The 27,876-nt window shown below is 45.5% G+C and overlaps 1 protein-coding gene across 3 annotated transcripts; it reads right to left on the minus strand.

Annotated features, from left to right (window-relative positions):
• On the minus strand, nucleotides 1-27,625 carry MAP3K8 (mitogen-activated protein kinase kinase kinase 8). Of its 3 annotated transcripts, none has more exons than XM_059909324.1 (8): nucleotides 27,550-27,625; nucleotides 20,609-20,970; nucleotides 11,078-11,245; nucleotides 8,676-8,937; nucleotides 7,057-7,163; nucleotides 3,196-3,348; nucleotides 2,308-2,554; nucleotides 1-894 (listed from the first exon to the last, which is right to left on the minus strand). In XM_059909324.1, the coding sequence occupies exons 2-8, from the start codon at nucleotides 20,945-20,947 to the stop codon at nucleotides 764-766; spliced, it is 1,407 nt and encodes a 468-aa protein (XP_059765307.1). In that variant the 5' UTR covers nucleotides 20,948-20,970; nucleotides 27,550-27,625; the 3' UTR covers nucleotides 1-763. The 3 variants fall into 3 exon arrangements, with proteins under 3 accessions (XP_059765307.1, XP_059765316.1, XP_059765298.1); XM_059909333.1 differs by lacking the exon at nucleotides 27,550-27,625 and adding an exon at nucleotides 25,766-25,949; XM_059909315.1 differs by lacking the exon at nucleotides 27,550-27,625 and adding an exon at nucleotides 25,413-25,490.
• Nucleotides 27,626-27,876: the final 251 nt, after the last annotated feature.

The raw sequence follows: 27,876 nt of genomic DNA on the forward strand, positions 1-27,876 counted from the left end.
ATCATTAAGAATTTATACATGTTTCCATTTTTCTTAAAGGTCACATTCTCATCCTTTGGGATGTACAGACGTTATGTGGTTTAACACAGTTTTATCCACATTCAAAACATCACGTTTTAAATGTTTGAAGCACAGCACGTACAGTACAAAATGTTTCCATAGGAACATAACAGAACCCATCTCTAGTGGCCCGCTGTCAGATGGCTCCTAATTAATCAGTTAGCCATTTTTAAGACACTAGTTCAGCTTATTGCTACAATATTCAAGTTGTTCTGGTCACCCCAAATATAAAGGCTTTCATTTATATTGGAATTTACTGACAAAGGCTCAAAGAGTTATCATAGAATACACACTAATATACAACAAAGTATTCTGAGTTAAATGAACTTCCCATCCTTAAATTAGAACCGAGAATAGTAATTTTAGGCTAATATATTATCCCTGTGATTGGTACTTTTTAAAATTTTGAGCAAAGTGCACAGTTAATGGAATCAGTCACCGGAAATGATCTTTCTGTGAACTCTCAGCTTCCTTTGAGTCAGACGTACCACCTGAGAAATGAGAACCTTCCAGCCTGATGGCGCCCGGGGCAGCTTCACAAATCAACACACAGGAGCCACGTGGAGTCACATTCATGAGTCGTGGGAGCCCAGCCGATAAACGCACAATTCACTTGACAGAGCCCCTGTGCGGAGTCAGCAGAACCAGCTCCCCAGAGACCAGTAAACGCTGAGTCCTAATTTAGGGCAAATGCCGCCATCCATCAGCCGTATTCTAGCGTTGGTGGACCCCGGACAAGGTTGAAATAGCCAGCCAGGGCCCCAAGGTCTATGTAGAGAGAACGCTGCCTCTTCAGCATCTCTGATTCCTCAGTGCTCCCTGTGCATGAAGAATCTGAAAAGGGAAACATCGAAAAAATAAAATAAATGACCAGGGGACATGTTCAATGATAAACGCCTGGTCCTTCAGCAAAACACAAAAACAACAACACACTGTGGGCCTAATGGAACAGCATTCAAACTCTGGTTTTATTAAGGAGCCATAGAGTTGAACACCATTGGCTAGTTTGTGTGATACGACACAGACAAAAGAATTCAAAAAAGAGTCAACGACCACAAGAAATCAGCTAGAAATCCTGGCCCATCTTCCAACATCCCAGATGATTCTTTTTAAATGCAGAAAAGTCAGACAAGAAGCCGAGAAATGCAAACAAGAGTTCCAGGCTTGACATCTGGGTTTGGACCCTAATAGATTTAGAATGTCACAGATTTTCATAAGAAAAATGGAAACCCCTCTCTGTGCATATTCAGTGCTCCTGGAATGCGTATTGTCTTTCCCAAAAGGGAAAGCTTCACAGCTGGCGGAGAGATTTTGAGCAGAAATGCAAGTTGCCTTCAAACTCAATATTTTATCAGCACCGTGATGTTTCCAAACAAGGGCTGGCGTGGTTTACCATAATTGCATTAAAAAGAACCCAGCTCTTTGCTAACAGCAAAACTGTCATGCTTGATCCATTTTTAAAAGCAAATGCTATTTGTAAGAAACTGAGAACAATGCAATGTCCATTATTAAGGGATTAGTTAAATAAATTTTGATGCCTTCATACAATGGAATATTAAAAAAAAAAAAAAAAAAAAAAAAAAAGCAAATGCTATTCTCTGTTGCAGAAAAGCAAGGCAGAGCAATTCTCAAAGACTGCATTATCTCCATTTGCCTGGAAACCAGTTAGACTTTGCTGGTAAATTAGCCAATTTTTTTTTTTTTAATTGTGATTTTTTTCTTTTTGGCCGTGCCCCGCGACAGGTGAGATCTTAGTTCCCTGACCAGGGATAGAACCCTTCCCCCCTGCAGTGGAAGCACAGAGTCTTAACCACTGGACCGCCAGGGAAGTCCCAGCCAATTTTTTTTTTTTTTTTTTGTATATGCTTTTGCTAACATTCTTGCTGCAATTTCTCCAACAACTTATGGCATGCAGGAAGTCACTTCAATCTTTTTTAGTCTTATTGAAGTCTAGTTGATTGACAATGTTGTGTTCATTTCCGCTGTACAGCAAAGTGACTCAGTTATACACATATATATTCTTTTTCGTATTCTTTTCCATGCTGGTTTATCACAGGATGTTGACTATAGTTCCCTGTGCTCTACAGTAGGACCTTGCTGTTTATCCATCCTATAGATATACCAGTTTGCATCTGCTAATTCCATTTTTTTTCCCCAAGTGCCTTCATGAGCTCTAATTATTAGAAGTCGGGCCGAGACAGAAAAAGAAGGGAAGCAAGGGCACCGCACACCGCAGGGTGTCCATACCTGCGATGTTCTCAGGAAGCTCCAACTCCTTTCGGCTCAGCAGCCGCTTCCGCTCAAAGAGGGCAGAGTCGAGACTCTGACAGCGGGGCTGATCCTCCCTAGGGGGGTTCAGGGCGTCATGTTTCAGTAGGTCTGCTGCCCTGGGCCGGTGATTGGGGTTCCTCTCCAGGGCGGCCTCCATCAGCTCTCTCATGCCAGGACTGCAGTCTTCAGCAATGTCTTCCAGAGGAGGCGCTTGCTTGTGGATCTATGAACAAACCAGCTCTCTTAGCATCAGTGGTATGAAAATATACCCTCGACAGGACAAGTATTCTAGTTACAAGACCTGGGCAGTCTTTTGTTTCGAAGCAAATACAGTTCATACCCTTCAGTGACATTTCCTAAGGAAACCGAGCGAAACCCATCTTTTGGTTGAAGGCAGTGAAAGATACATGCGAGGTTTGAATAAACAGCTTTCCATCAGAGCAGTGGCCAAAGGTCCCTGTGCAGTAATGGGGAAGCATCTACTTCTCAACCTCTCCACGGTCAAAGGGGGCCTGCGTGTTTCGCTACGTTCCAGGCTGCCGTGGGGATCTACAATCTAACATCTTTTTTTGGGAACGTGTTCAAAGAGCACATACAACTTCCTTGGCTCAATGATCTATGCTACTCTGATGCTCTTCTGCGGCATCTTGTATAACAGCGTAGCTATAATTTCTGCCCGTGCCCATCGGGGTAGGTTCCCGCTCAAACAGTGATGCCTTCTTTGCGGGAACGGGTCATTGCTCCACGTGGGAGGAACTTTCAGCTTCCCCTCATGGGTCAGTTCACCATCATCCCACTCAGGTGTGTTATCCGAGAAAGAGCAGCTCTCCTGAGCAGGTGGGATGCCCCGCCGCCCCTGCTTACTATGTACAGGTAGGAGGGGTAGGCGGAGCGCGGGTAGCGCTTCACCCAGGGCGGGGTGCCCGTCTGCATGTGGATGAGCGTGGCCCCCAGGCTGTAGATGTCTGCTTTGGTCGAATGGCCCCTGCACAGGATCACCTCCGGGCTCATGTAAATCTGAAAGAGAAGCAGGACGGGTCAGTCCGACTCCCCTCACCTGTCTAGGTACCAGTTCCCTAATCCACTTCGGGAAAGCTTCACCATATTCACCGCACACTTCATCCCCTCAGAAGGGCCTGGCATTGCTGTGTTCCCTTCAGCGAAGGAGAAGCACAGACCCTCGGGGACCCAGGCAGCTTTGGCCGAGGGGCCCTGCAGCCTCAGAACACCTTTTCGCACAGACTGAACACAAGGCAGACCAGGCAGCAAAGGACCCACGGCCGAGAACCCACCTGGGAGTCCCACTCATCCAAGTTCTGCAAAGCACAGATCAACGCTTCCTGTTTCTATTAAAACACCAATTCCTTTCCTATTTAAATGACACTGAAATACACGTCCTCATTTCATGTTTGTCATTAAAATGCCAAACCACTAACTATCTGCAGTCATCAAAGGCAGCAGAAATCTCCAGGGTATCAACACCGACTAGGCGGAAGAGAAGAATTTAAAGTGTAATAGTGGGAAAGTGATCCTAATTGGTCATTTCTATGAACCACTTCTTATTTCTACCTACCAGGGAGCCCAGTGACTAAATATTAAAGGCATGCCACGTTCACATTGTGTAAGTTCTGTCTGGTTTTTATGAGCCGATGCTGGAAAAGGAGGGCTAGTTTTAGAAATGGTTTCTCTAAGCAGCGTTTGTTTCTAAACGTAAAAAAGAGAAAAAGAGCAAACCCTGGGGACCCATGTCTTTACGGCGGGTACAGGCATAGAGCAGTCACTACCTTCATTGTCAATATTTAGCTTTGAGAAGTTCTGGTGCTGCCTGTCAACTGACTGTGGAGAAGCGGGCGAGTGTTCCCAGAGTACATTTCAGAGTAAATAAAGAAAGAACTGGCTTACAAAACCTGGGGAAATTGCCCAGTTTCCCCCTCCTAAGTTGCCACAAGTACTTCCTACAACACAATTCCGGGCTGGCTGGCTTTGGTTCCCTCGCTGATTTTCTCTCTCTCTCTCTCTCTGAAGGACTTTCTTACCAAATAAAATCACGAGATTTAGCGCCACGCACAGTGGTCAGGACAGCTGCCCAACAGCAGCGCCCGCCCTGCCCGCTCCCCTAAGCGAGGATCAGGCAGAGCGTTACTGCGGGCGTCACCAAGGGCAGCTACGTGCGCAGGGCCCGGCGGGACCGTGTGATGGCACATCGGGGACGGCAGCATCCCCTCCCCCTGGACACCTGGCTGCCGCCCCCCGGGCGGCTCCCCATCACCCCCCCCCCCCCCCGAGGCCCACGGCTCACGCTCCCGGCTCCTCAAGCCCTAAGGAGCCAGAGCAGCGGGGCATGCGGGTCAAGGGCACTTCCTTTCAGGGCTGGCTCTGTGGGGCTCGTGCACCCGAGGGTGTGGGCACTGGAGCAAAGGAGCCTAGAGGTCAGGGCTCAAGGCCTTCACCTCTGAACACATTTATTACAAAGGGAAAGAGACTCTGTGTGTGTGTGTGTCCGTGCACGTGAGGATGACGTGTGACCTTACATAAGAACTTTCCAAAAGGAAGCATGCAATCAAAGGAATTCTAATTAGCTATTCACGTTGATTTTTTTCTTCCTTCTCTGTAGCAGGGAATTCAAAAACAATAGCTTAAAGATAGGACAGATTAACCCTGTATGTGTATTAGCAATACATGGTTACAGGATCATGTCCTGAATTTGAATGAGCTCTGTTGGGGGGATCAGAAATCATCTGTAGCCAAGTGATCAAGTTCTAATGGGAAGCGAATCTGCATGGTTGATCTTGACTAATGATACCTTCTTGGTTCTTTAAGGATGAGGAGTCAAACAAGGTTGCCGAGAGCTTTCCTTCCCACTTCAACTCACCAACCCACTTCCCTATCACACTCCGACCGTGAGTGCCAGACAGAGGGTAAACAAGCACGGGTTGATCAGAGGAGTTTATAACTAGGAACACCAAGGCCAGTTTAGCCCGTCATAGAAAGCAATTTACATTTGGTGAAAATACCTCAATCCAAATACTATTCAGGAACAGACGCTGTGCTCCTATCTCATACCCAAGCACACACTCTCTTTCTGCTAGAAAATCCCAGAAAGGAGATGTCTTTCTCTGGCTATTGCAAAATGTTCAATTTGATCACCCTGCCGGGAAGAGAAAGGTATTTTCCATCTTTAATACCATAAATAGCTTGTTTCCCAAACTGGCTCCAGGAAAAAGGGTAGAGTGTCACATATCTGAATGTCTGACGACTGCCAAAATATGCTGAAGTATTTTCCGAAAAAAAACATGTCATAAGTGTTGTCTTATTAGATTTTGTGCTTTGGGAAAGTTTTCCTACGATCTGGTGACTAAAACATTCTTAAAAAAAATAATAAATAAATAATGTTCTCTTCTGAACATCATTCTGCTTGAAGACAACTCTCCAGAATCCTCTCCCAAGTATTTTCCAGAATAAGTTCAGTAATAACAGCAAAAACAAAGATCTCTTCTGCTGCCTGGGGGGAGTCTTTGCTTTCAGAGAGTTAAGAAAAGGCTTACAGAATCTTGGTTTGAAAGGCAGACAATTTTTTTTTAGCACTGCAATGAGTTCAGTGCAATACATTTACTAGCTAAACTAAAGGTTATCGTCTGATTAACACCAGGACTGACCTGATAATCCTGGGGCAAAGGTCCAGCCAACTGCCCTCTCTCCATTTCCTGAGGGCACTTTCAACAGCTAGAAGGGTATGGGGCTGAGAGGCTCTGACAGTTCACCCTCTGATAGTCTATCATCTCACAGTCATGGAGGTGGGTCAGGAAGGCAGCTTCTACACCCATGTACCTTCCCAGATGCATCCAACCCCATACCCATCATAACCAACTGTGAACTAAACGGTTAAACGTTAATAATTCAGGTAAATTTAAAATGGGTCCTTCCTCCAGAGTAGAATCCTTATTGGCTTTGCCCTGCGCTCCATCCCTGGTACCTACAGCAGCCTTCACACAGCAGATGCCCGATAGACACTCATTACACAGATCAGCTGTTCAGCCTAACAAGGTGAGCGCTAAATATATTATTTGACAGCCCGTGAACGCATTTCTCTGAATCCCATTTAGATTCAGGAAAGTTCTGCTTTTGTTGTTTTTGCTTCACAAATGAGTTAAATAGTATAGCAAGTTTATATCTTCAAATAAGATTCATTTGTGCTCCAGTAAATGAGACTTCTTTTAAGATTTCCCAGATTCAAGAGAGGCCTGAAATGCTGTCAGTTCTCAGTAAATGTTCTTAAGGACCATGACAATTACGGCTGTAATTGAACCAAAACAGTAATATCAGTTATGCTAAAACCACATATATTAGTTATATCAAAAAGCTACATAGCTGTTAAACCTTAGACTTTAGACTCAGAAAGAACTAGATTTTGAGGCCCTGATCTATCAGTAGCTGAGTAACTTGGGGCACTTTATTTTAACCTCTTCAAGCTTATTTTCTTATTTTAAAATGGGAGTAATAGTATTTGCCTATGATAATACTATTGTGAGGGTTAAACAATATAATTTATTTCAAGGGCTAAAGAATACATGGCACAGAGTAAATGCTCATTAAACATGGTCCAATGATAACAGTGATTTAATGTAATGGTTTTCCTCCCCTTCTTTGTCCTTTCTGCAGTAATGCTAGCACGTTTTATTTTTACTCTTAGTAAGATATTGCCCATTCTGGTGTGAACATAATTACCTCTGTTCCTCGCAGGTCCTTAGGAAAATAGATCTCTTCAGTCATTTGGACACTCAGACCAAAATCCACCAAAACAGCTTTTGTGGACATGAAAACAATGTTGCTTGCTATAAAGAGAGGAAAATTTTCAGTAAAAAATGGTGTATCTATCCCTAAATAAAATGAAAGCATTATTTAAAACAACGAGTTCCATATAAAGATAGAATGAAATGCTTCCCCTACTAAAATGGGCTTATTATGTTCAAAAGAGAAGGATGAAATCTGGGTGAGAGTTTAGGTAAAAACCACTTCAGATTTGTCAAGAATTCAGCCAAGATGGATATAAATGATGGTAGCCATTAATAATCCTCAAGATACAACAGCCAAGACATGGAAACAACCAAAGTGTCCATTGATGGATGAATGGATAAAGAAGATTTGTATATATATATAAATTTTTGTGATACATAATATATACATATAAATTGTGTGGTATATAGAATGGAATATTATTCAGCCATAAAAAAAGAAGGAAACCCTGCTATTTGTGACAATATGGATGAACCTTGACGGCACTATGCGAAATGAAATAAGTCAGACAGGAAAAGACAAATACCGTATGATCTAACATATGTGGAATCTAAAAAAGAAAACAAACAAACAAACATAGAAACAGAGAACAGAGTGGTTGCCACGGGTTGGGGTGGGGGTAATTCGGGAAGGTGGTCAAAGGTTACAAATAATAAGATGAAAAATAATAATAAGATGAATATTATTTCATCTTCCAATAATAAGATGAAAAAGTTCTGGGGCTGTGATGTACAGTGTGGTGACTATAGTCCATAATACTGAATGGCGTATTGGAGAGTCGCTAAGAGAATAGATTTTTAAAGTTCCCACCACACAAAAAAATTATAAATACATGAGATGGATGGATGTTAACTAACCCTATTGTGGCGATCATTTTGCGATACATACATATATCAAATCATTACCTTGTACACCTTAAACTTACACAATGTTATATGTCAAGTATTTCTCAATAAAGCTGGAAAAAATATTTTTTATATTTTATATATTGAGTTTCAAATTCTAAGACATAAGCATAGTATTATCAAGCCACTTTCTAAAACAAAAAAGTAAAATACCCAATTTTTGTCAGGGCAAGTTTTGCTAGTTCAATTTACCCTTAGATATTAAGGGTTCATAGCGGGTCTCTCTTGTGTATTTCCCCACAATCTCTTATTCCTAGAAAGCAGTCAGTGAAAGCTTCTTTAATGGACTATTGCCAAATTTGTATTCAAAATTAAAAAGCAATTTGTTTTTCAAAAATGTTGACTCTGTTTTTAAGTATGTTACTATTTTTAAAGCCTATTAACAAGGCAGTCGTTAATGATATGTGGCTATAATCTCTTCCACAACAATTGGAAAATCATCCTTCCTTATGACTTTGAAAGCTCTCGTGACCCCACTGGACTCTAAAATGTATCTCAGGAACCCAGGGAGAAAGGGGGAGAGTGCTGGCGGGGACGGGTGTCTTCCCTGACACCAAGGACCTTCAGATTGAAGGAGGAGCCGTGTGCCTAAGGTCTAACTAGTTCTTTTTAAGCCAAAAAGGGACACGTTCAAGGAGAACTCACGTTTAATGTCATGGTGAATCACTTTCTTTGAGTGCAGAAAATCAAGTCCCTTGAGAACATGCTTTGTCACCCAAATAATCTCAAATTCTCTCATGGGTCCACAGCTCTCCAGTTTCTCCAGGACAGACCCTCCCTCGCCTGCTTCCATAAAGAGATGGACGGTTTCGCCCCATAGAACCGCGCCGTATAACTCAGCGATGTTCTCGTGCCGGAAGCAAGCCTGGATTTCCACGTCAGATGGCTTAAATTGGTCTACTGGGATCTAGAACACAAAACACAAGGAAGATTCTAAACAACCCCAGGATAAAGAAAAGAATACACAACATAGGTCAACTCACAAACCAGAAGGCAAATAAATGCCCTCAAGGATACTCGGATGTGTTGTGAAATTGTACTCCTGAGTTAAGATAATGTTTACTTGAGATATGCCTTTACGTTCATGTCTGCTAAAGGTAAAAATAATAAGAAAATAAAAAACAAAATAATGAAATACTGCTTTCATTTAGAGTATAGATACCCAACTGAAGAATTAGTCATGATTGAAACAGAGGAGGTAATTTCCCATCTTTTATACATGTAATTTCTATGGCACCTAGATGTTAGGCCATATTTTCAATATTCCTTGTCATGAAATAATATAATGTCTCTGGTCTCTCAGTTTGCGTTCTAACAATGCATTTAAATAAGCACTGGCCACCTACTCTACAGAAAATCGGAAGTCATTAATAAAGAAAGAAGTAGCTCTTTCAGTGCAGATAGATATGGAATGTCTCCAAAATATACTGTTAGACTGAAAAAAATCAAGATGCAGAAGTACATATATTATATTCCCGTTTGTAATAAAATGTTCAACTATACATACGCATGTCCATAGAATTCTCTGGAAGGACATTTAAGAACCCATTAACAGTAGTTACTTTAAGGAAAGGGATCTCATTCTTTAGCCTGCATCCTTTTGGACCTGTTTAGGGTTGTTAATCATCTTATATGTTTCTCTTTTTTAAGAAAAATTATGGCTTAAATATTAAATATAAGGACTGCAAGGAAAACAAACCCACAAAGCTATTTCCCACGTCTTTTGTGATGAAACTGAAAAACAGAACACTTTGGTTCTAAGAGCTTTAAAAAAATGTCTCCAGATTTTTTTTTTTTTAACTTGGACGTATCTCCTAAATGCAACCTTCCAGTAACTTACTCTATTACCTCCTTTTCTTCCTTTTAATAACAGCTGCTCTGGCCACCCTTTAAGGAGGAACAAACAAGGCCCACATGACAATAAGAGAGACAGATGATATTCAGTAATTATTTTCTGTTTTGCTTTCGTTAAATCAAAAGTGAGTTTGTTTTATTGCACTTTAAAAAAAAACAAAACTTTAAAGTAGAACAGACATACACAAAAGTGCAAAACTGGTTAAGTATCAAACTCAAGGAATTTTCAGCTGAACACACCCATGTAACCACTATATAGAGCAGGAAACAGAAGTCCACCAGCACCCTGAAGCCCTCCGCTGACCCCTGCCTGTCCCTGCTCCCCATGGGCACCCACTAATGGGACTTCCAACAGCATGGGTTCGTTTAGCCTTTTTTGGCCTTTATGGAAGAGGAATCTCATACAGTAGATCCTATTTTGTGTCCAGCTGCTCTGGCTTCACCTAATGCAGATTTATCATCGGCATTACGAAGCTGTAAATCATTTCTTCTCTTCACTGGACAGCATCCCAGTATGTAAATACACCACATCTCAGCATGCGGAAACTTCCCAGTTTGGGGCTATTACCAACACTGCCGCCATGAACACTCTAGCACATGGCGCTGGTGACCGCGTGCGCATGCCTGCTGGGCAAGCACCTGCAGGAGTGGAATCGCTGGGTCACAGGGCGTGTGCGCATCGCTTTGGTAGGTCCTGCCAAACGGTTTTGCAAAGTGGGGCACCTCAGCAGTGATTGCTCAATAGGAAGAGATGGGGTTTTTCTCCGAAATTCAGCCCTTTAATCTGTAGTCCTGAGGAGACTTGCAGCTTTCCCAGCGTCTGCTTCCCTGCCTGGTCCCCTCCCCAGTGGGTGGCATTAAAGCAGCAGCAAACAGATGTGCTCTTGCAGGGTAGTTCCCCTTCAGCCACCACAAGAGGGATGAAGTTATCCGAGCTGGCGCTAAAGAAGCTGGTACTTTCTTTGTTATCCGAGCAAAATGATTAAAATCAACTATACCCTTAAGCAGACTTGGGGCCTGAATGGCCCCAGGTAGCAAGCAAATCTATAAAACACAGATGCTTTTTTTGGACACAGCACCCTTAGATAAGAGGCAGTCAAGGGCAGCCAGCTTTGAGTAAAGTAAATAAACGAACACACAAAAGCCCCAATGCCGAACACGCAGGGCACCCTGTCTGCTTATGAAGTACATACCAATTTACATGCCATTCTTTTCTTAGTTTTTATGTCTTGTGCTAAGTACACTTTTCCAAAGGCCCCCCGAGGAATAAAATCAGAGCCAATATTCCTGTAAGTCAGCTTCCAAGGGATGAGAAGAACATCAGAGTCTATCTGGTAGCGTCCATTCTGGGGAGTGATTACCTACAACAAAACAAAAATGCAGGAGGGTGAGAATTTCAGCAAAGTCCTTTTCTGAGACCCGCCCTTTAGAAACTGGTTACGTTAGACCGCATTCCTACACGCAGGGTTCAAAATTAATGTCACCGTATATAATCATAACAGTGTACAGAGGATATATTTAGAGCGTCAGCAAAACAGAGAAAGCATGAAACAGAAACACATCCCTGGTCAGACCTGATCATATTTCTATCTATGTGTGAGTAATTCACTGCCAAAGAGAACTTTAAAAATGATTTACCTAAGGCAGCATGACTGCTGTGACCAAAAGGCTGAAAATAAACATTGCAGAAACGTAAACTGTGCATGCAAGCTGACTTGTTTCCAATTAAAATGTGCTAAACTGTTAGTCTGCATACCTATTACTCAGAGGTGACGCACACTCAGAGAGAGTAGGGAAATGAACTGATGATCACAGAGGATTCTGGAAAACAATGTGTTATGCCAGAGCTACGAGTTGACAGTGCCACGTAAGCAAAGTAAGGGCAGAACCATTTCTCATCCATTCACTCATTTAATATTTACCGAGTGCATGGTATGTGCCAGGCACTGTGTTTGGTGCTGAGCAGGCGGCGATGAACAAGAGACAGATGACCCCTGACCTCTGAGGGTTCATGAGTCAGTAAACACTTTGAACAAGAGGTCTGAAAACCAGCCGACTCAAGAGAGTGACAACCTAAGTGTCCATCAACAGAGGAATGCACAAAGAAGATGTGGTACATATACGCAGTGGAATACTACTCAGCTGTAAAAAGGAATGAAATAATGCCATTTGCAGAAACATGGAGGGACCTGGAGATGATCATACTAAGTGAAGTAAGTCAGATAGAGAAAGACAAATACCATACGATATCATATGTGGAATCTTAAGAAAAAAAAGATACAAATGAACTTATATACAAAACAGAAATAAACCCACAGACATAGAAAACAAACTTATGGTTATGAAAGGGGACGGGGGGGGGAGGATAAATTAGGAGTTTGGGATTAACATATACATACGGCTATATATAAAATAGATAACCAACAAGGACCTACTGTATAGCACAGGGGACTATACTCAATATTTTGCAATAACCTATAAGGGAAAAGAATCTGAAAAAAAATATATATATACACACACAGTATAGTATAACTGAAACACCCTGCTGTACACCTGAAACTAATACAACATTGTAAATCAACTATACGTCAATTTTTAAATAAATGAATAAAATTAACGATTAAAAAAAATTAAGGGCTTCCCTGGTGGCGCAGTGGTTGAGAATCTGCCTGCCAATGCAGGGGACACGGGTTCGAGCCCTGGTCTGGGAAGATCCCACATGCCACGGGGCAACTGGGCCCGTAAGCCACAATTACTGAGCCTGCGCGTCTGGAGCCCGTGCTCCGCAACAAGAGAGGCCGCGATAGTGAGAGGCCCACGCACCGCGATGAAGAGTGGCCCCCGCTCGCCGCAACTAGAGAAAGCCCTCGCGCAGAAACGAAGACCCAACACAGCCAAAAATAAAAATAAATAAATTAATTAATTAATTAAAAAAAAAATTAAGAGAGCGATATCCTGATAGCAGTGTGGGTTATAAGGGTATGTACCCTTGTCAAAACTCATCAAACTGGATATTAAAGATCTGTGTATTTTACTGCATATAAAGTCGATCTCAATTTTTCAAAAGTGAAAAATTGAGAGGAGAAATAATTATAGATAAAATGAAAACAAATTAATAAGATAGTCCGCGGGAGACATGACCTGGAGCACATTCCTAAAAAAAATGTGTTGGGTATTCTTTCAAGGGTTAGAGTCTCAAAAACACAGGTTTTACCTACGTTTCATTAGTAATATGATGACTTCAGATTATGAATTTGGGAATTATGAAACTATCAAAGTGACATGAAGGTATTTCAAGAATGGGAGAGAGTGAAGGGGAGTGCAGATCACGTGGGTAAAGAGTAGACTCCAATTCATCTCCAGATGCACGGGGCTCCTTACACGGGCCCTGCTCTGGGAATAATCCTGGTGACCGTAAGCGTTATTCACTCAGGACCTATGATTGCTAATCTTAGCTACACCCCATGAACAGGCGTGCTCACTATTAGGGAATGAAGCAAAGAACGACGCTAATACTTAGAAACGTGAAGTCACTACACTTAAAACTTTAGTATTCACTGAGTGCAGCCTCTGCGCAGGACCCGAGAGGGAAAATGGCTAAGTGGAGACCACGGCGTTGCCAACTTTGAAATATGACCTCCTTTCAAGAAGTGTCACCTCAGGTTCCTGGAGGCCACTTCTACAGCACACTGGGAACCACATTCAGACAAACCACGCTCATGGCACTCAGCTGCACTCGCTTTATTGCCTCTTCCTTGTTATTAAATATTTACAGACCCAATTTCATTCGATTCTCCAGGAATCCACTTCAGGGCTTAACTCACTTTTGGAAAAAAAAAGTTTTACTTAAAAAAAAATTTTTTTTCTTTAATTGAAGTCTAGTTGATTTACAGTGTTGTGCTAGTTTCAGGTGTACGGGAGTGATTCAGTTATACATATACATATCTATTCTTTTTCAGATTCTTTTCCATTATAGGTTATTACAAGATATTGAATATAGTTCCCTGTGCTATAGTTCCTTTGTTCTAGATCCGTGGGATCTAGAACAAAGGCCGAGCTGGCTCTGTCCTGCTCTGCTGGTCCCACAGCAAAGGGACAGCCAGGTTCAAGTTCTGGGCTGTAACCAGTAGGTCCTGGTTGGTTATCTATTTATATATAGTAGTGTGTAACTGCTAATCCCAAACTCCTAATTTATCCCTCCCCCCTCCCTTTCCCCTTTGGAAACCATAAGTTTTTTTTCTGTGTCTATGAGTCTATTTCTATTTTGTAAGTAAGTTCATTTGTAATCATGTTTTTAGATTCCACGTATAAGTGATATCATATGATATTTGTCTTTGTCTGACTTACTTCACTTGAAAGTTTTACTTCTGCCCAACCCACATCTGCTCTAACCCACTCCGATGCGGTGTCCGCTTAGCCGACAGGACGAAGAGTAATGATACCAGCCATCTACCGAGTGCTAGTTCTGGGCCAGGCACTCTACTGAGTACTTCATACATTAACTCAGCAATTTCTCACAACAGGCCTGTGACGTAAGGACTCTCTTTACCTCCACTCACAGATGAGGAAACTGGCTTCAGGAGGTTAAGGAACTCACTAGGCAGTGAAGTCAGGATTCAAACTCGGGTCTGTCTGACCCCAAAGCCACAGCTCCTGTTCTTTAGATAAGAGCCTTTGATCTTCCAGAGGCTGTAATTAAAGCTGAGCCGTGATCAAAACACAGTTGTTAAATGTCTACATTTACACGTCACTGAGCACAGCTTGGCCTTCTTCTCTTTAGATCAAATACTCCCGTTCCTTCACCCCAGTTTATCATCCCCAGCGTTCTGGGGACCCTCCTCCAAACATCCTGCAAGTTCTCCCGGGCCACCTCTGAGGACAGTCCCTGAACGTGTGGTGTGACATGCAAGTGCTGGCCAGTCTGTGGTTCTGCCAAGTCCCTGGATCTTCCCCAAGTCTGAGACCTTCCCTATTTCGGTTTGAAATGTTTTTCCCCCTTCTTCTTCTTCTTCTTCTTTCTAGGGGTCCAAGCAAATAACCTCATGGAAATCTATGTTAAGCATTACCTCTGCCAACCCCTTAACGTACTAACGCCATGGTCAAGTGCAGACACGCAGTCCATTTCCTCATCCCAATCACTGCCACTGACACAAAACCACACTGGGCCCAGGGGCAGCACTTGAGAAAGTCCGTAGGTATGTCAGTGAGAAGAATTCCATAAGGGTCCCGTGTGATGTAGCAGCTAGGAAATGGATGTGACCTCGGGCTACAGGAAAAGAGGGACGGGTTCTAGAACAACGGCCAAGCTGGCTCTGTCCTGCTCTGCTGGTCCCACAGCAAAGGGACAGCCAGGTTCAAGTTCGGGGCTGTAAGACGGGCTTGAGGCCAGAGGGGGCTACCCACAGGAGGAGGAAAGGTAACACCACAGTGCCCGAGAAGGAGCAGGCACAGCCAGAGGCATCGGAGAAAGAAGAGGGAAGACGTGGGGGACGTGCAGTTTTGTAAACATTGGGAGGACTGTCGTAAGGAAGGCGCATGACAACCACAAGCACAACACTTTGCATCCTTTCAACACGCACTGTGTGTACACAGGTCACGTGCATTCATTGTATGGAGTGAATGCGGCCATGTACCCATTTTACAGATGAGTAAACAGAGGCATAGAGGTTGTAATGACTGGCCCAATGTCACCCAGCTAGCCCATTTCAGAGCTGAGATACATGCTGGGCACTTTAATTCAAGGGCCTGCCGTCTTCACCACTCCTCATCTTGTATGTATATACACATTTTTATGGCCAAGAAGTAGGGCTTAGGAGTCAGGGGAGTCAGAGATGGCTTTTAGTACCCTCTAAGGAAGGACTTCCCTACAATCAGCATTGGCCCGATATGACATTAAATGCCCTAGAATATGATGCATGCTTCATCACAGGTTTCCAAGCACAGACCAAAATGCCCCAGCAATTACTGGAGCTGATAAAGGGGGTGATTCAAGCTTCAGACAGAGAGCTTGACTCAAGTATCTTTAAGGTTTTTTTAACCCTGAGAAACCAGGAATCCGTGACTAAGCCTGAGAAGCAGGACCCAGCATCTCACACTCCCATCTATGAGCAAGCTCTCTGGGGCTCTTGAGCTTCCCAAACAATCACCCAAGAGTTGAGTGTTTAGAACCCATTTTAGGTTATTCATCCCCAGATGAGGGTGAGAGTTGGTCTAGATTATAAGTAACTTGTAGCAGCCTCACACAAAGCAACCCCTGGCTTAGTCTCCTAAAGTTTCTTCCCCAGGTCCTGCTGGATGTTGGTGGAATCTTTTAAATATTCTTTTCAGGAACATAGCACCCACTTGCACACACATGCAGACCACCATTTTACACGCCTATGCTTCAGGATATGACTGTAATTCCTGGGCCCTCCATCCTGTCTAATTAACTCCACAGGCGCTGCGGTTGTAGGTTGCCTGTAATACACCAGGCATCTGTGCCTCCACTCTCTCCATCTGAAACATTCTCTGCTCTCCAGCCCCTTTATCTGGCTGATTCCAACTCAGTAATTTAGGCAACAATTCCTCTTGGGGGAATTCCCTGGCAGTCCAGTGGTTAGGACTTGGCACTTTCACTGCCGAGGGCCTGGGTTCAATCCCTGGTTGGGGAACTAAGATCCTACAAGCTGTGTAGTGCGGCCAAAAAAAAAAATTTTTTTTTTAACTCCTCTTGGAAGCCTGTCTGACATTCCTCCCTTCCTCCTGCTCACCCTCGAGCTTAAGTGAGGTATCCGGCCTGACCGTTCCCATAGCGATCAGGGCGTAGCTGTACTGAGAAGTCCTACACTGCGTTACAATTACCTGTCTACTTGCCCTCTCCAGCAGGCAGAAAGCTACCAGGGAACACAAACTGTATCTCTAGCACCTGGAGAAGTACCTCATCCCCTGTAGAGGTTCGAGCTCTGTCTAGCAAATGAATGGATGAATACTGGAAGGAAAGCATTTGGTCCATATGTAGATACACTTCAAGGTCGACTTTACCTTGGAACCAATCTGTTGGGTAGCTAATTAGCTGCCATCTTGTAAAGCAGAGAAGCAGACAGCAGCAAGGCCAGGAGAGAAAAGTTTTGAGGGAGTCTTAGGGGGAGGACCTGGGAAGAGGAAGGTCTTGAAGGTGGGATGGGTCCCAGGAGAACACACGTGAGGATGAAGGAAGCCAGAAGCCAACGTGGCCTCCTTCACCATCTTGTCTCAGACTGGCTATGATCTGGGATGGCAAGTCACCGTTCCTGTGCCATTATTTATAAAACACGGCGCTGTGACAGGCTACTAGCTGTCACAGGGACGCACCTAATCCTTAAGGGTAGTGACAGGAAAGCCAACCACAGCCCCCTGAGCCATCAACCACAGGGTGATTTGCCAAATAAGGCATGGTCTACTTTCCTGTGGATTTTAAGGTTAGGTCTTCTTGCTGTATTTTATATTCTTGATCATTTTTTAAAACAAAAACCTTTTTGAAAGTTGTAAAGATCCCTGCTTTTTTGATATGTCCTATTTGCAAATTTTCTCCCAAATATGCCTTGATTCATTTCTGGAGCACAGGCTCCATGACAGGACTAACAACATTCTACTCTTACCCTTTGCTGATAATATTTTCACTTCCTTTTAATGCCGTCATTTCTCTCGTTTGCTGCATTAGCTTTTTTTTTTTATCCCTCACTCCAAAACCTTCAGGAAGCTACTGCTTTGTACTCTTTATATTTTTCCTGAATTCCCTTCTGTACATTCCCGATTCTACGGCCCATCTCTCATCAGTCTGATAGTCCGGGGAAATAAGCCTAAGTCTCTACATATTTACAAGCAAAAAGAATGTGTTTATTCTGCATGTTTTCCTTTAAGATACCCATCTTAACAAATAAATATGTAAAAAAAAAAGAGAGAGAAATACCTAAACAATTATGTTTCTGATTATAGATATATATATCATTTTGAACCAGAATTCTCCAGCTATAGTTTAGCTAAGACAAACAGGTATTAACCCTTATTCAAATTATGACTTCCCATTTATAAACAGAAGTACTCTTCTCAAGGCAAAGTTAACTATCAAGTACAGTTTTGTATATCCAGATCAAAGCAAGTCATACAATGATGCAAAATGTAATCTTTTTTTTTTTTTTTGCAAAAGGTAATTTTGCAATTCTGCTGCAAATTGAGCTATAGCTGAACACAACTGGCTTCTAACAAAACAATTCACTACACAGCTGACCTAAATCACTGTGTTGTTTTGAACTGAACGAATGTGGTATGCAAAAAAGAATAATAATAATTAAGTACTCGGTCCAGAATCTTTACTTGTTCAGCACCGTCCCCCATACATTAGCCGTCTTGCCCTTTAGATGCACCAAAGGAAAGGAGGCACTTTCATCAATAAGCATGTTTTGCAAGTTCCCGCCCACTCCTTTGTGAATTGTCCTTTTTTGAAAATTACATCACCTCTAGCCAGCACCTACGTTCACCTTTGAGAGACTAAGACACTGACCACACCCAGACACATCACCTGATCCCCTACCGTGGCAACTAAGTGTTGTCACAATATTTTGGATTATTTGGATACTTGGGATGACTAAACAAATATAGCCCTTGTCATTCATACTTTGTCAGTTAAAGAGACTGAATCTGTGGATAACTATTTACTGCCCACAAACTACATTTCTGCAAGAAGTGAATTTAGCCAGTATTAATATCGTGACGTGGGGCTTCCCTGGTGGCGCAGTGGTTGAGAATCTGCCTGCCAATGCAGGGGACACGGGTTCGAGCCCTGGTCTGGGAAGATCCCACATGCCGCGGAGCAACTGGGCCCGTGAGCCACAACTACTGAGCCTGTGCGTCTGGAGCTTGTGCTCCGCAACAAGAGAGGCCGTGATAGTGAGAGGCCCACGCACCGCGATGAAGAGTGGCCCCTGTTTGCCACAACTAGAGAAAGCCCTCGCACAGAAACGAAGACCCAACACAGCCATAAATAAATAAATTTTAAAAAAAAAGATAAATGTATCTTTAATTAAAAAAATACATATATATCGTGACGTTTCAAGATGTGACAAGAAAGGAGCACAAAAATTCAGCCTTCAAAAAAATTAAACAGACATTCTTTGACATAAATTGTAGCAATATTTTTTTGGATCTGTCTCCTAAAGCAAAGGAAATAAAAGCAAAAATAAACAAATGGGACTTAATTAAACTTAAAAGCTTTTGCGCAGCAAAGGAAACCATCGACAAAACAAAAAGACAACCTACTGGACAGGAGAAAATATTTGCAAATGATACAACCAATAAGGAAGGGATGAATATCCAAAATATGTAAACAGCTCTTATAACTCAACATCAAAAAAACAACAATCCAATTAAAAAATGGGCAGAAGACCTGAATAGACATTTTTCCAAAGAGGACATGCAGATGGCCGACAGGCCCGTGAAAAGATGCTCAACATCTCTAATCATCAGGAAAATGCAAATCAAGACCACAATGAGATATCACTTCACACGCGTCAGAATGGCCATCATCAAAAAACACAAATAACAAACGTGGCGAGGATATGGAGAAAAGGGAACCCTCCTGCACTGTTGACTGTTGGTGGGAGGGTAAATTGGTGCAGCCACTGTGGAGAACACTATGGAGGTTTCTCAAAACACTAAAAAAGAGAACTACCATATGATCCAGCAGTTCCACTCCTGGGTATATATCCAAAAAAATGGAAACACTAATTTGAAAAGATACATGTACCCCAATGTTCATAGCAGCATTATTTACAATTGCCAAGGAATGGAAGCAACCTAAGTGTCCCTCAACAGATGAATGGATAAAGAAGATGTGGTGTGTATATGTATATATATATATATATATATATATATACACACACACACACACACACACACACACACACACACACACAATGGAATACTACTCAGCCATAAAAAAGAATGAAAGTTTGCCATTTGCAGTAACATGGATGGACTTGGAGGGTATTATGCTAAGTGAAATAAATCAGACAGAGAAAGACCAATACTGTATGCTATCCCTTATATGTAGAATCTGAAAAATAAAACAAACTAGTGAATATAACAAAAAAGAAACAGACTCATAGATATAGAGAACAAACTAGTGGTTACCAGTGGGGAGAGGGAAGGGGAAGGGAGTAGAGGATTAAGAGACACAAACTATTATGTATAAAATAACCTGCAAGGATATACTGTGTAGCACATGGAATACAGCCAATATTTCATACTAATATAAATGGAGTACAACCTCCAAAAATTGTGAATCACTATATTGTACACCTGTAACTTATATAAAATTATACATCAACTATACTACATAAAAAATATATATTAATTAAAGACAAAGTCTTTATTCCCCTCTCAGATGAAGGAATCTCAGGAAGCCTTTCTCTTCGGCCTAATTGACGAATGAGCTCTTCAGTGAATTGTTAAACTAAAATTCTTTCTTCTTAATTACCTATTTGTAGAAGTGCTCCTAAAAGATGGAAAAGATTCTTTAAATGGAACTTTTAACGAAGACTGTTTTTTGCACCTTTCCCGTGGAGGTGATTCGTACAGATATTCCATTTTTAAAAACCATACCTGGCAGCCAGTCTGAACCAAGTTCAAATCCCACTCAGCATTAGGTGCAGTGCAGCAGCAGTAGTAAGCTGAACACACAGCACTCAACTGATCAGGAAAAAACATACCATATTTAATAAAATTCCAGATTCTTGGGGTCGGTGTCCGTATAAACGCTTTGCGGTGTTGGATATGTGGTTTGCAAAAGCGAGCAAATCCTCCACGGTTCCGTATCGGACTGATGACAGCCAAGGCCCCTCCTGGCCACTGAGCAGCACCGGGTCGGAACGCTTCTCCTCCTTGGGACCGCTGTCCTGACACACGGTCATCAGACTGGGTTCGAAGGCTACAGGCTCTTCGCTCGCGTAAAGGTTTTCCATAATGTCTATGACATCAGACACGTTCAAATGTTTCATTAATAAATCGATGTCTTCTTTGCTGTCACTTCCAGTGCTCATGAACTCCATCACTGTGAGGGTCCCCAGAGAGTCTGCAAAAGAAACCTCAGCTACTTAGTTGACTGTATTTGTACTTGCATTTGAGATCAGTGGGAAACTGACATGAAAGGACTGAGAACAGGCTTCTATATGACTTTGTTTATAAAATAAGGGCTCTGGCCACAGTGTGTGCGAGGTCAAGTGCGCAGACAGTGAAGAAAGGGCCCTTAGATAACCTTTAAGTCCAGTGCTCATTTTACAGAGAGGAACCCTGAGATCCAGTGAGCTCACTTGACAGTTTCCAGCCCTGCTGCCCCCCCAAGGGGACAATCTTCCCTGCATGATCTCTGGGGCTTTTAGGCCGTGGGTGACTTTTTTTAAAAAAAGAAACTCCTTGGGAATTCCCTGGCAGTCCAGTGGTTAGGACTCAGCACTTTCACTGTGGTGGCCCGGGTTCAGTCTCTGATTGGGGAACTACGATCCCACAAGCCACGCAGCACAGCCAAAAAATAAATAAAATTAAAATGGAAAATTACTTAAAAAAACAAAAACAAAAAACTCCTTTACCAAATTCAGGAGCTAACTTTGCAAATAAAATTCAGGCCCTGAAGCCAGAAGCATGTCAAACGGATTTTAATCTAAGCAAATGTGATGATGGTATGAGAAAGGAGAAGATTCCTTTAACCTGTAATCAGCTGTCCCCTCCTGTGACCAGGATTCTTTAACAGTACAAAGCATGCATCTCAAAGACTCAAGAAGGTTAACTTAATATCTAGATCAATGACTCTCTAGAAGTTGTGGTTTTATAAAGAAGCCAGGGAAGCCAAATCTATCATAAGCAAGACATGGGCAAGGTCAACTAACTCTGATTAGCCAAAACTGTATTTCAGTTCTTATATACAAATCAGGAGCCACCCTTGGGGATCTGTAAATGAGAAAAAGAAGGTAAATCAAGGGTAAACAATGATGCTGTTACTCAGGATTTTGGAACAACAGCATTCCAAAGGATTAAAGATAAAAGGACTTAAGAGACCTAAGAAAATGAAGAGGTATGTATGTCTACTTAAACTACTGCGCTCCTGGAAGCAGCCTCTCTCTGAGAAGTGTTTCAGGTTCTTGAAAGCACAAGCCTTCAATGCGTTCAACACACAGGGCTACATAAAAGCCACAGGCTCCCATCAACCTGGAGCAAAAGCACCAAACTCCAGGAAATATTCCACCTTGCGGCCACGTGCCCACAGGACCCAGACATAGGCCTCTTGGTGAATTTCACTTGAGAAAAGAACCATGCAATTTAGTGTCGTTACTAAGTTACTGGAGATCCATTTCTTTCTTTTTTTCTTTTAATGCTCTTTTTCTAAAATATTTATTTTATTTGGTTGGGCCAGGTCTTAGTTGTGACCAGAGGGCTCCTTAGTTGCGGCTCACAGTCTCCTTAGTTGTGGCATGTGAAGTCTTAGTTGCGGCATGCATTGTGGGATCTAGTTCCCTGACCAGGGGTCGGATCCTGGCCCCCTGCATTGGGAGCCGGAGTCTTAACCACTGTGCCACCACAAATTGTGTATGGGGAAAGAAGTTAGGATTGCGCAGTTATGACACGGCATCTAGACTCAGACTGCAGGGGACCAATTTCAGCCCCTCCTTTAGCGTTTGCATGATCTTGGGCAAGTTTTGTACTTTAACCTCATTGCATGTCGACGTTCCCCACATGCAAAATGCAAGTAATAACAGCACGTCCCTTGTGGGTGGTTGTGAGGTTCAAAGGAGTTCTAGAGCATAAGGTGCTGGGTGCAGAGTCTGGTACACAGTAAATAAACTATGTCTTTTGCAGCTGCTACGATGCGCATGAAATCGAAGGGCTGAGTCGATGCCTGGCTTTGCAGATACTGCATTAGGCGGCCTTTCTTAACTGCAAATGGGCTGCGGCTACCTATTCCCCCCCAACCCCCCATCCTCCCCCTTCTTCACAGTAAGGTTTTAAAGACTGTTTCTAAAATAAGAGACAAAGAAAGAAAAAAAAATGAAATGTTTTGATGGCTGTTATCATTACAGTTACATCTAGAGAGCAAAGGAAAGCCCCCTCTCTGAGACCTGGCTGGTCTTTGAGGAAGACTGATTCAGGCTCTTGGAGTCTCTTGACTTATGAAAGGAATTTTTTAGGTTAATGGAGGAACATTGGACTTGGGTTTCATGGGGCCATTTAGTTGCAGTTTCTACTTGTAGAATTTACAGAGTTGCAGTTTCTACTTGTAGAATTTACAGGGGAAAAAAAATGGAATTGAAACAACAACAGCTAAATTTAGGACCCCACTGGCTGAAAAGTTCCAAAGCTGCTGGATTTACTTAGCGAATGGCTGGCCAGAGAGAAAGTGAAGTTCCCAGTAGTAACAGGGCTATAGAAAGAGAGGAAAAGGTCCATGCAGTTTACAAGTCCGTTAGCTGATCCAGAGAGGAAAGGCAGGTTTTGGTTTTTTAAATCCTGCAGAAAGTCTGGAACATTTGTATGTAAAACCTGAGAGGCGGAAACACACACGCCCGTAATTGATTGCTGGGGGAGGGCAGGGAGGTGGAGAAGTGTGTCTTCCGCGCCACTAATCCCTTAGCAACACCAGCCTCCACTCCCGCAAACCAGCGTGCTCCCGAGAAAACCCTGATGACCGCCCGCTCAAGGCGCCGGCAAAAGCCTCAGCGTTTTCAGGCCTTAATTAAGCAGACAAGATGCTAACGAGTTCTGCGTTATTCACCATCAGTAGACATCTAGAAAAGTGAATGATGAAGGGATCTGTATTTCACTTTAGCAGCAAGCACCCTTCCCCACACAGTATTCAATAAAAATCTGCATTAAATCCCCACTTGTTAACGCAGGAGGGGACTATACCAATTTTAGAAATGGACAAATGGGCAGATACAGTCAAAGTTATCTGCTTCAAATTATTTCTGAAATTGGCAGTAAAGCCAAGAGGAAATACTCTCCTAAACATAATGGCATACTCTTAGCTACTTCCATCTCCATAAACAAAAGTTGAGGGTTTCCTGGCAAGTGCGAATGAAAATGGCCAAGATTACTGGTGTAGGCTCCTACCTTACAAAGGATGATTATACCTCATGTTACTTCGCATTTAAAAGATTTTTCTGCCAAAATAGTACATTGCCCCTCAGGGCACACCTCCAATAAGACTTCTAATAACAATATTTTTTTCTCAAAAAGCCCGAGAATTGGGACTTCCCCGGTGGTGCAGTGGTTAAGGATCCGCCTGCCAATGCAGGGGACACGGGTTCAATCCCTGGTCTGGGAAGATCCCACATGCGGTGAAGCAACTAAGCCCGTGAGCCACAACTACTGAGCCTGCGCGCTAGAGCCCGCGCGCCACAACTACTGAGCCTGCGCTCTAGAGCCCGCGAGCCACAACTACTGAGCCTGCGCTCTGGAGCCCGCGCGCCACAACTACTGAGCCTGCGCTCTGGAGCCCGCGCGCCACAACTACTGAGCCTGCGCTCTGGAGCCCGTGCGCCACAACTACTGAGCCTGCGCTCTGGAGCCCGCGCGCCACAACTACTGAGACTGCGCTCTGGAGCCCGCAAGCCACAACTATTGAAGCCCGTGCACCTAGAGCGCGAGTGCTCCGCCACAAGAGAAGCCACCGCAAGGAGAAGCCCGCGCACCTCAGCACTCCCTGCTCGCTGCAACTAGAGAAAGCGCGCGCGCAGCAACTAAGACCCAACACAGCCAAACATAAATCATAAATAAATAAACAAATTTATTTTTTAAAAGAAACCGAGAATGAAGCCCATTCTAGCTGTGTTAGAAGCACAGCCACTTCAAAACCTCTAGATGCCTCAACCATCCAATTTTCCTTATAGGACGTTTGCCAGAAATACCGCACACCAACCTCAATCCATCAGATCTGGGGGCGTCTGACGATTCAAATTACCTTCTACTTGGCAAGTACCTAAAACTCAGGCCACAGATACGCAAAGCAACTGTATTACTGCTTCTTTCCCTGTTTTTGTCGGGAGCAGTCCTTTATTCTGGGCCAAAATACGTCTTTCCAAAAGTGAAACAGACATTGCAATGTTTTCTTAAAGACAGCTCGCGGCCTTCCCCGTTAACTTTTGGGACAATCTGGACGCTGCGCTTCCTTTTCAACGTGGTTCTCCGCCTAGAACTAGAACTTCGGAATCTTGATACTGCATTTCCACGGGGAAACATCTGTTAAATAACATTTTCCCCCTTAACATTCTTTCTTAGGCCAAAAGCCCAGCATTCGTGTTCTGCTATAACCACCCTACTGGTCGCAGAATGGGATCCGGGGTGCAAGCGTGAAGTTGTTTCAGCTGCTCGGAGGCTCTCGACCCCGCTAACCGCCCCCCGCCCCCCGACTCCCTTCCTCCCGGTCCTTAAGACGAAGGGAGCCTTAAAGGGCTTGCACATCAGAAGAGCACCCATCGCCAGGGCCAGCGGCAGCCGGGCCCCGCGCCTCCGGGGCGCACTCACCGGGTCTGAGCAGGGAGGGCGCAGCCGTGCGGGTGGTGCCCGCGGCGGGAAGCAGGGACCTGCCCTGCTCGCGCGCTAGGAATCCGGGAAGGAGGAGGAAGGGGGAGGAGTCGCGGGGCGGCGCCCCGTGGGACCCTTGCGCAAGGTGCTTTCCAGCTGCGCCGGCTGCAGCCGCGACCCGCACGCAGCCCCGAAGCGCCGCAGCCGGAGACTGGCACGGCCCCCGCCCCCCTCCCAGGGCCCCGGAGCCCTCCCGGATACCGGGGCTCCCCGGACCTCAGGGTGCGAACCGCCGGGGCACCCAGCAGGGCTGCGATCGAACGACAGCCCCGAGCCCCCGAACTCTGACTCACCTGCGGCCTCCGCGCGCCCCCGCCGCCGTCCCCCGACGGCTCGCGGCGCAGCTGGCGGGCGGCCCCCGGGAGCCGGGCGCGCCGGGTCCCCAGGTCCGGCGTCGGCAGGAGCGCGAGCCAGGGCTACCGGCCCCGGAGCGTTGGCGCGCCGTCCGGGCCCGAGCGGCCGAGTGAGCCCCGCGCCTCCCGCGCGCCCGGGCCGCCCTCGTCGGCCCCTGACTCACAGCTTCTGGGCCGGCCGAGGGGCGGCGCAGCGGACTCCAGCCGCCGCCTCCCCGCCTTTTCCATTTCCCCTTTCTCTCCGTAAACAGAAAGAGCCCGCCGGCTTGCGGGGCTGCCCGAGCCCCCGCGAGGGGAAATTCCGGCCTCCCCCCCGCTTGCCCTCGGGGCGCTGGGCGGGGCTGGAGGCGGGGCAGGGGTGGGGCGCGCCGGGAGCGGGACCGGCCTCGCCCCGCCTCCCGGGGGCCCCCGCCCGCTGCGCGGCCCCGGCCCACCGCCTGGGAAACCCCCCCCGAGTTCCCTCCGACCTGGGGACGCGGCAGCCGCGGGGTAGAGGGCGCCCCGACGCGGAGCTGGGAAGGGCGACCCTGCCTCCGCCCCCGGCCGCCGAGGGAAGAGCGTATTTCCTAAGGTGCCGGCGCCCTCGGCGCTGCTGCGGGGTCCCCGGCCCTTTCCCGCGCCCCCCATGCCGGAGGGTGTGTCTGTGTGCTCGGTGTGTGTGTGGGGGGGGGGACCGAGGCGCCGCGTGCCGCCCCCGCCGCGCTGCAGGAGGCGCACGGAGCTTCCCGGAACCGCGGCCAGGTTTCGGTGCAGGTCACACACGCAGGGCGGCGATGCGTGGCCCCCAGCACCGACCCGGTTTAAGGGCTTGGGAGAGGCTGCCGTGGGAGGTGACGGGGCGCTGGACGAGGGCCGGGGTCCCCGCCAGCAAAACCTGGTTTCGCTCTTTGCAGCCTTTATCGGAACTGGTTATTGGTGGCACCGCCCGGTTACAAAGTGTATGTGCCCCGTCTCCTCCTAACCCCCAGCTTCGGGTCTGGGATCCTCTGTCCCGCTGGGGAAGAAGGTCCAAGGGCGTCTAGAGTGATCTTCCTTCTCGAGTGGAAAGCGTTTTGTCGCGGCGAAGCCGGAAGGAAGTTCTAGGGAAACAGCGCTTCTCTCCACGAAATCCTCCCTGCCGGACACTCCCGATGCCCACTGCGAGGCGGCACACGCTGCCCCCAGCCCCGCGCCCCTGCCAGGGCTTCCCGAGTATCAGGACACTTTGCAAGGCAGCCCCGAGAGAGAGAGACGCTGTAAGACCCCGACCCGCTGCATCTCGGCGACCCGCACGTTGGACGTGCCAGGTGGAGCCCAGATTCCCACGGCCTCGCTGAGTCCGCCCGCGTCCGGCCCTTTCCTGTCCCCAAGCTCATCTCGGGCCCACGCACCCTCACACGCACACAAGTGCAAGACTGCCGCGGACCCGCTCGAAGACTCTCCACGTTTCTCCTACGGAAAGAGAATTGTTATTCCCACCCAAGGAAGTCATCTGAGAATTGCCGGCGGACAGAGGCTAGCTGAGATGAGAAGCAAGGCCCTCGCTGTAGGACCTTAACGCCCATCATTTCTTTGTGCTTCTGGGCCCGCGACGTTGGTGACAACAAGGGGAGACGCCCGAGACTTTAGTAAAAGCGAGCCCGACTAGCAAATTAAACGGTGACGACTGATTGGGGACACTGAGCCATCCCCCAAATTATTTTAAATACTAGAGTGCAGCGGCATGAATGACGCGGGGCGAGTACCATTTCCAAGTGGTCTCAGGGCTGGACCACCCCCCGACCCTGGTCCAGGGGACTGAGCTTCTTCTGCTCTTGCAGGAGGGTGCGCTGCCTGGACCGACCCTGCCGCCCTGACTCGGAGGTAGATGCAGCCCGCGCCCAGGCTGGGAGAAGCACGGCTGGCCTGGCCGCGGACTCCGTGGAATTTGGCCGGGACTCAAAAGCAGATTATCCCAGTCTCGGCTGAAACTGTAGCATCAGCTCCCTTCGCCTTTTCTCTGGGAACCAGATGGGCCGGGTTGTTGCCTCTAATCATAACGTGAGAGACGTCTCTCCTCTATCTGTTGTCTC

Source organism: Balaenoptera ricei, chromosome 2 (assembly GCF_028023285.1).
Source record: "Balaenoptera ricei isolate mBalRic1 chromosome 2, mBalRic1.hap2, whole genome shotgun sequence".
Lineage (NCBI taxonomy): Eukaryota > Metazoa > Chordata > Mammalia > Artiodactyla > Balaenopteridae > Balaenoptera > Balaenoptera ricei.

Excerpts from the sequence above, each read along its gene's own strand:
- MAP3K8 (XM_059909324.1), bottom strand. The coding sequence starts at position 20,947 with ATGGAGTTCATGAGCACTGGAAGTGACAGCAAAGAAGACATCGATTTA. Across the intron at positions 8,938-11,077 it reads AAAGAATGGCATGTAAATTG|ATCCCAGTAGACCAATTTAA; the intron begins GTATGTACTTCA and ends TTTGTGTTCTAG. Across the intron at positions 895-2,307 it reads GCTTCCTGAGAACATCGCAG|ATTCTTCATGCACAGGGAGC; the intron begins GTATGGACACCC and ends TTCCCTTTTCAG.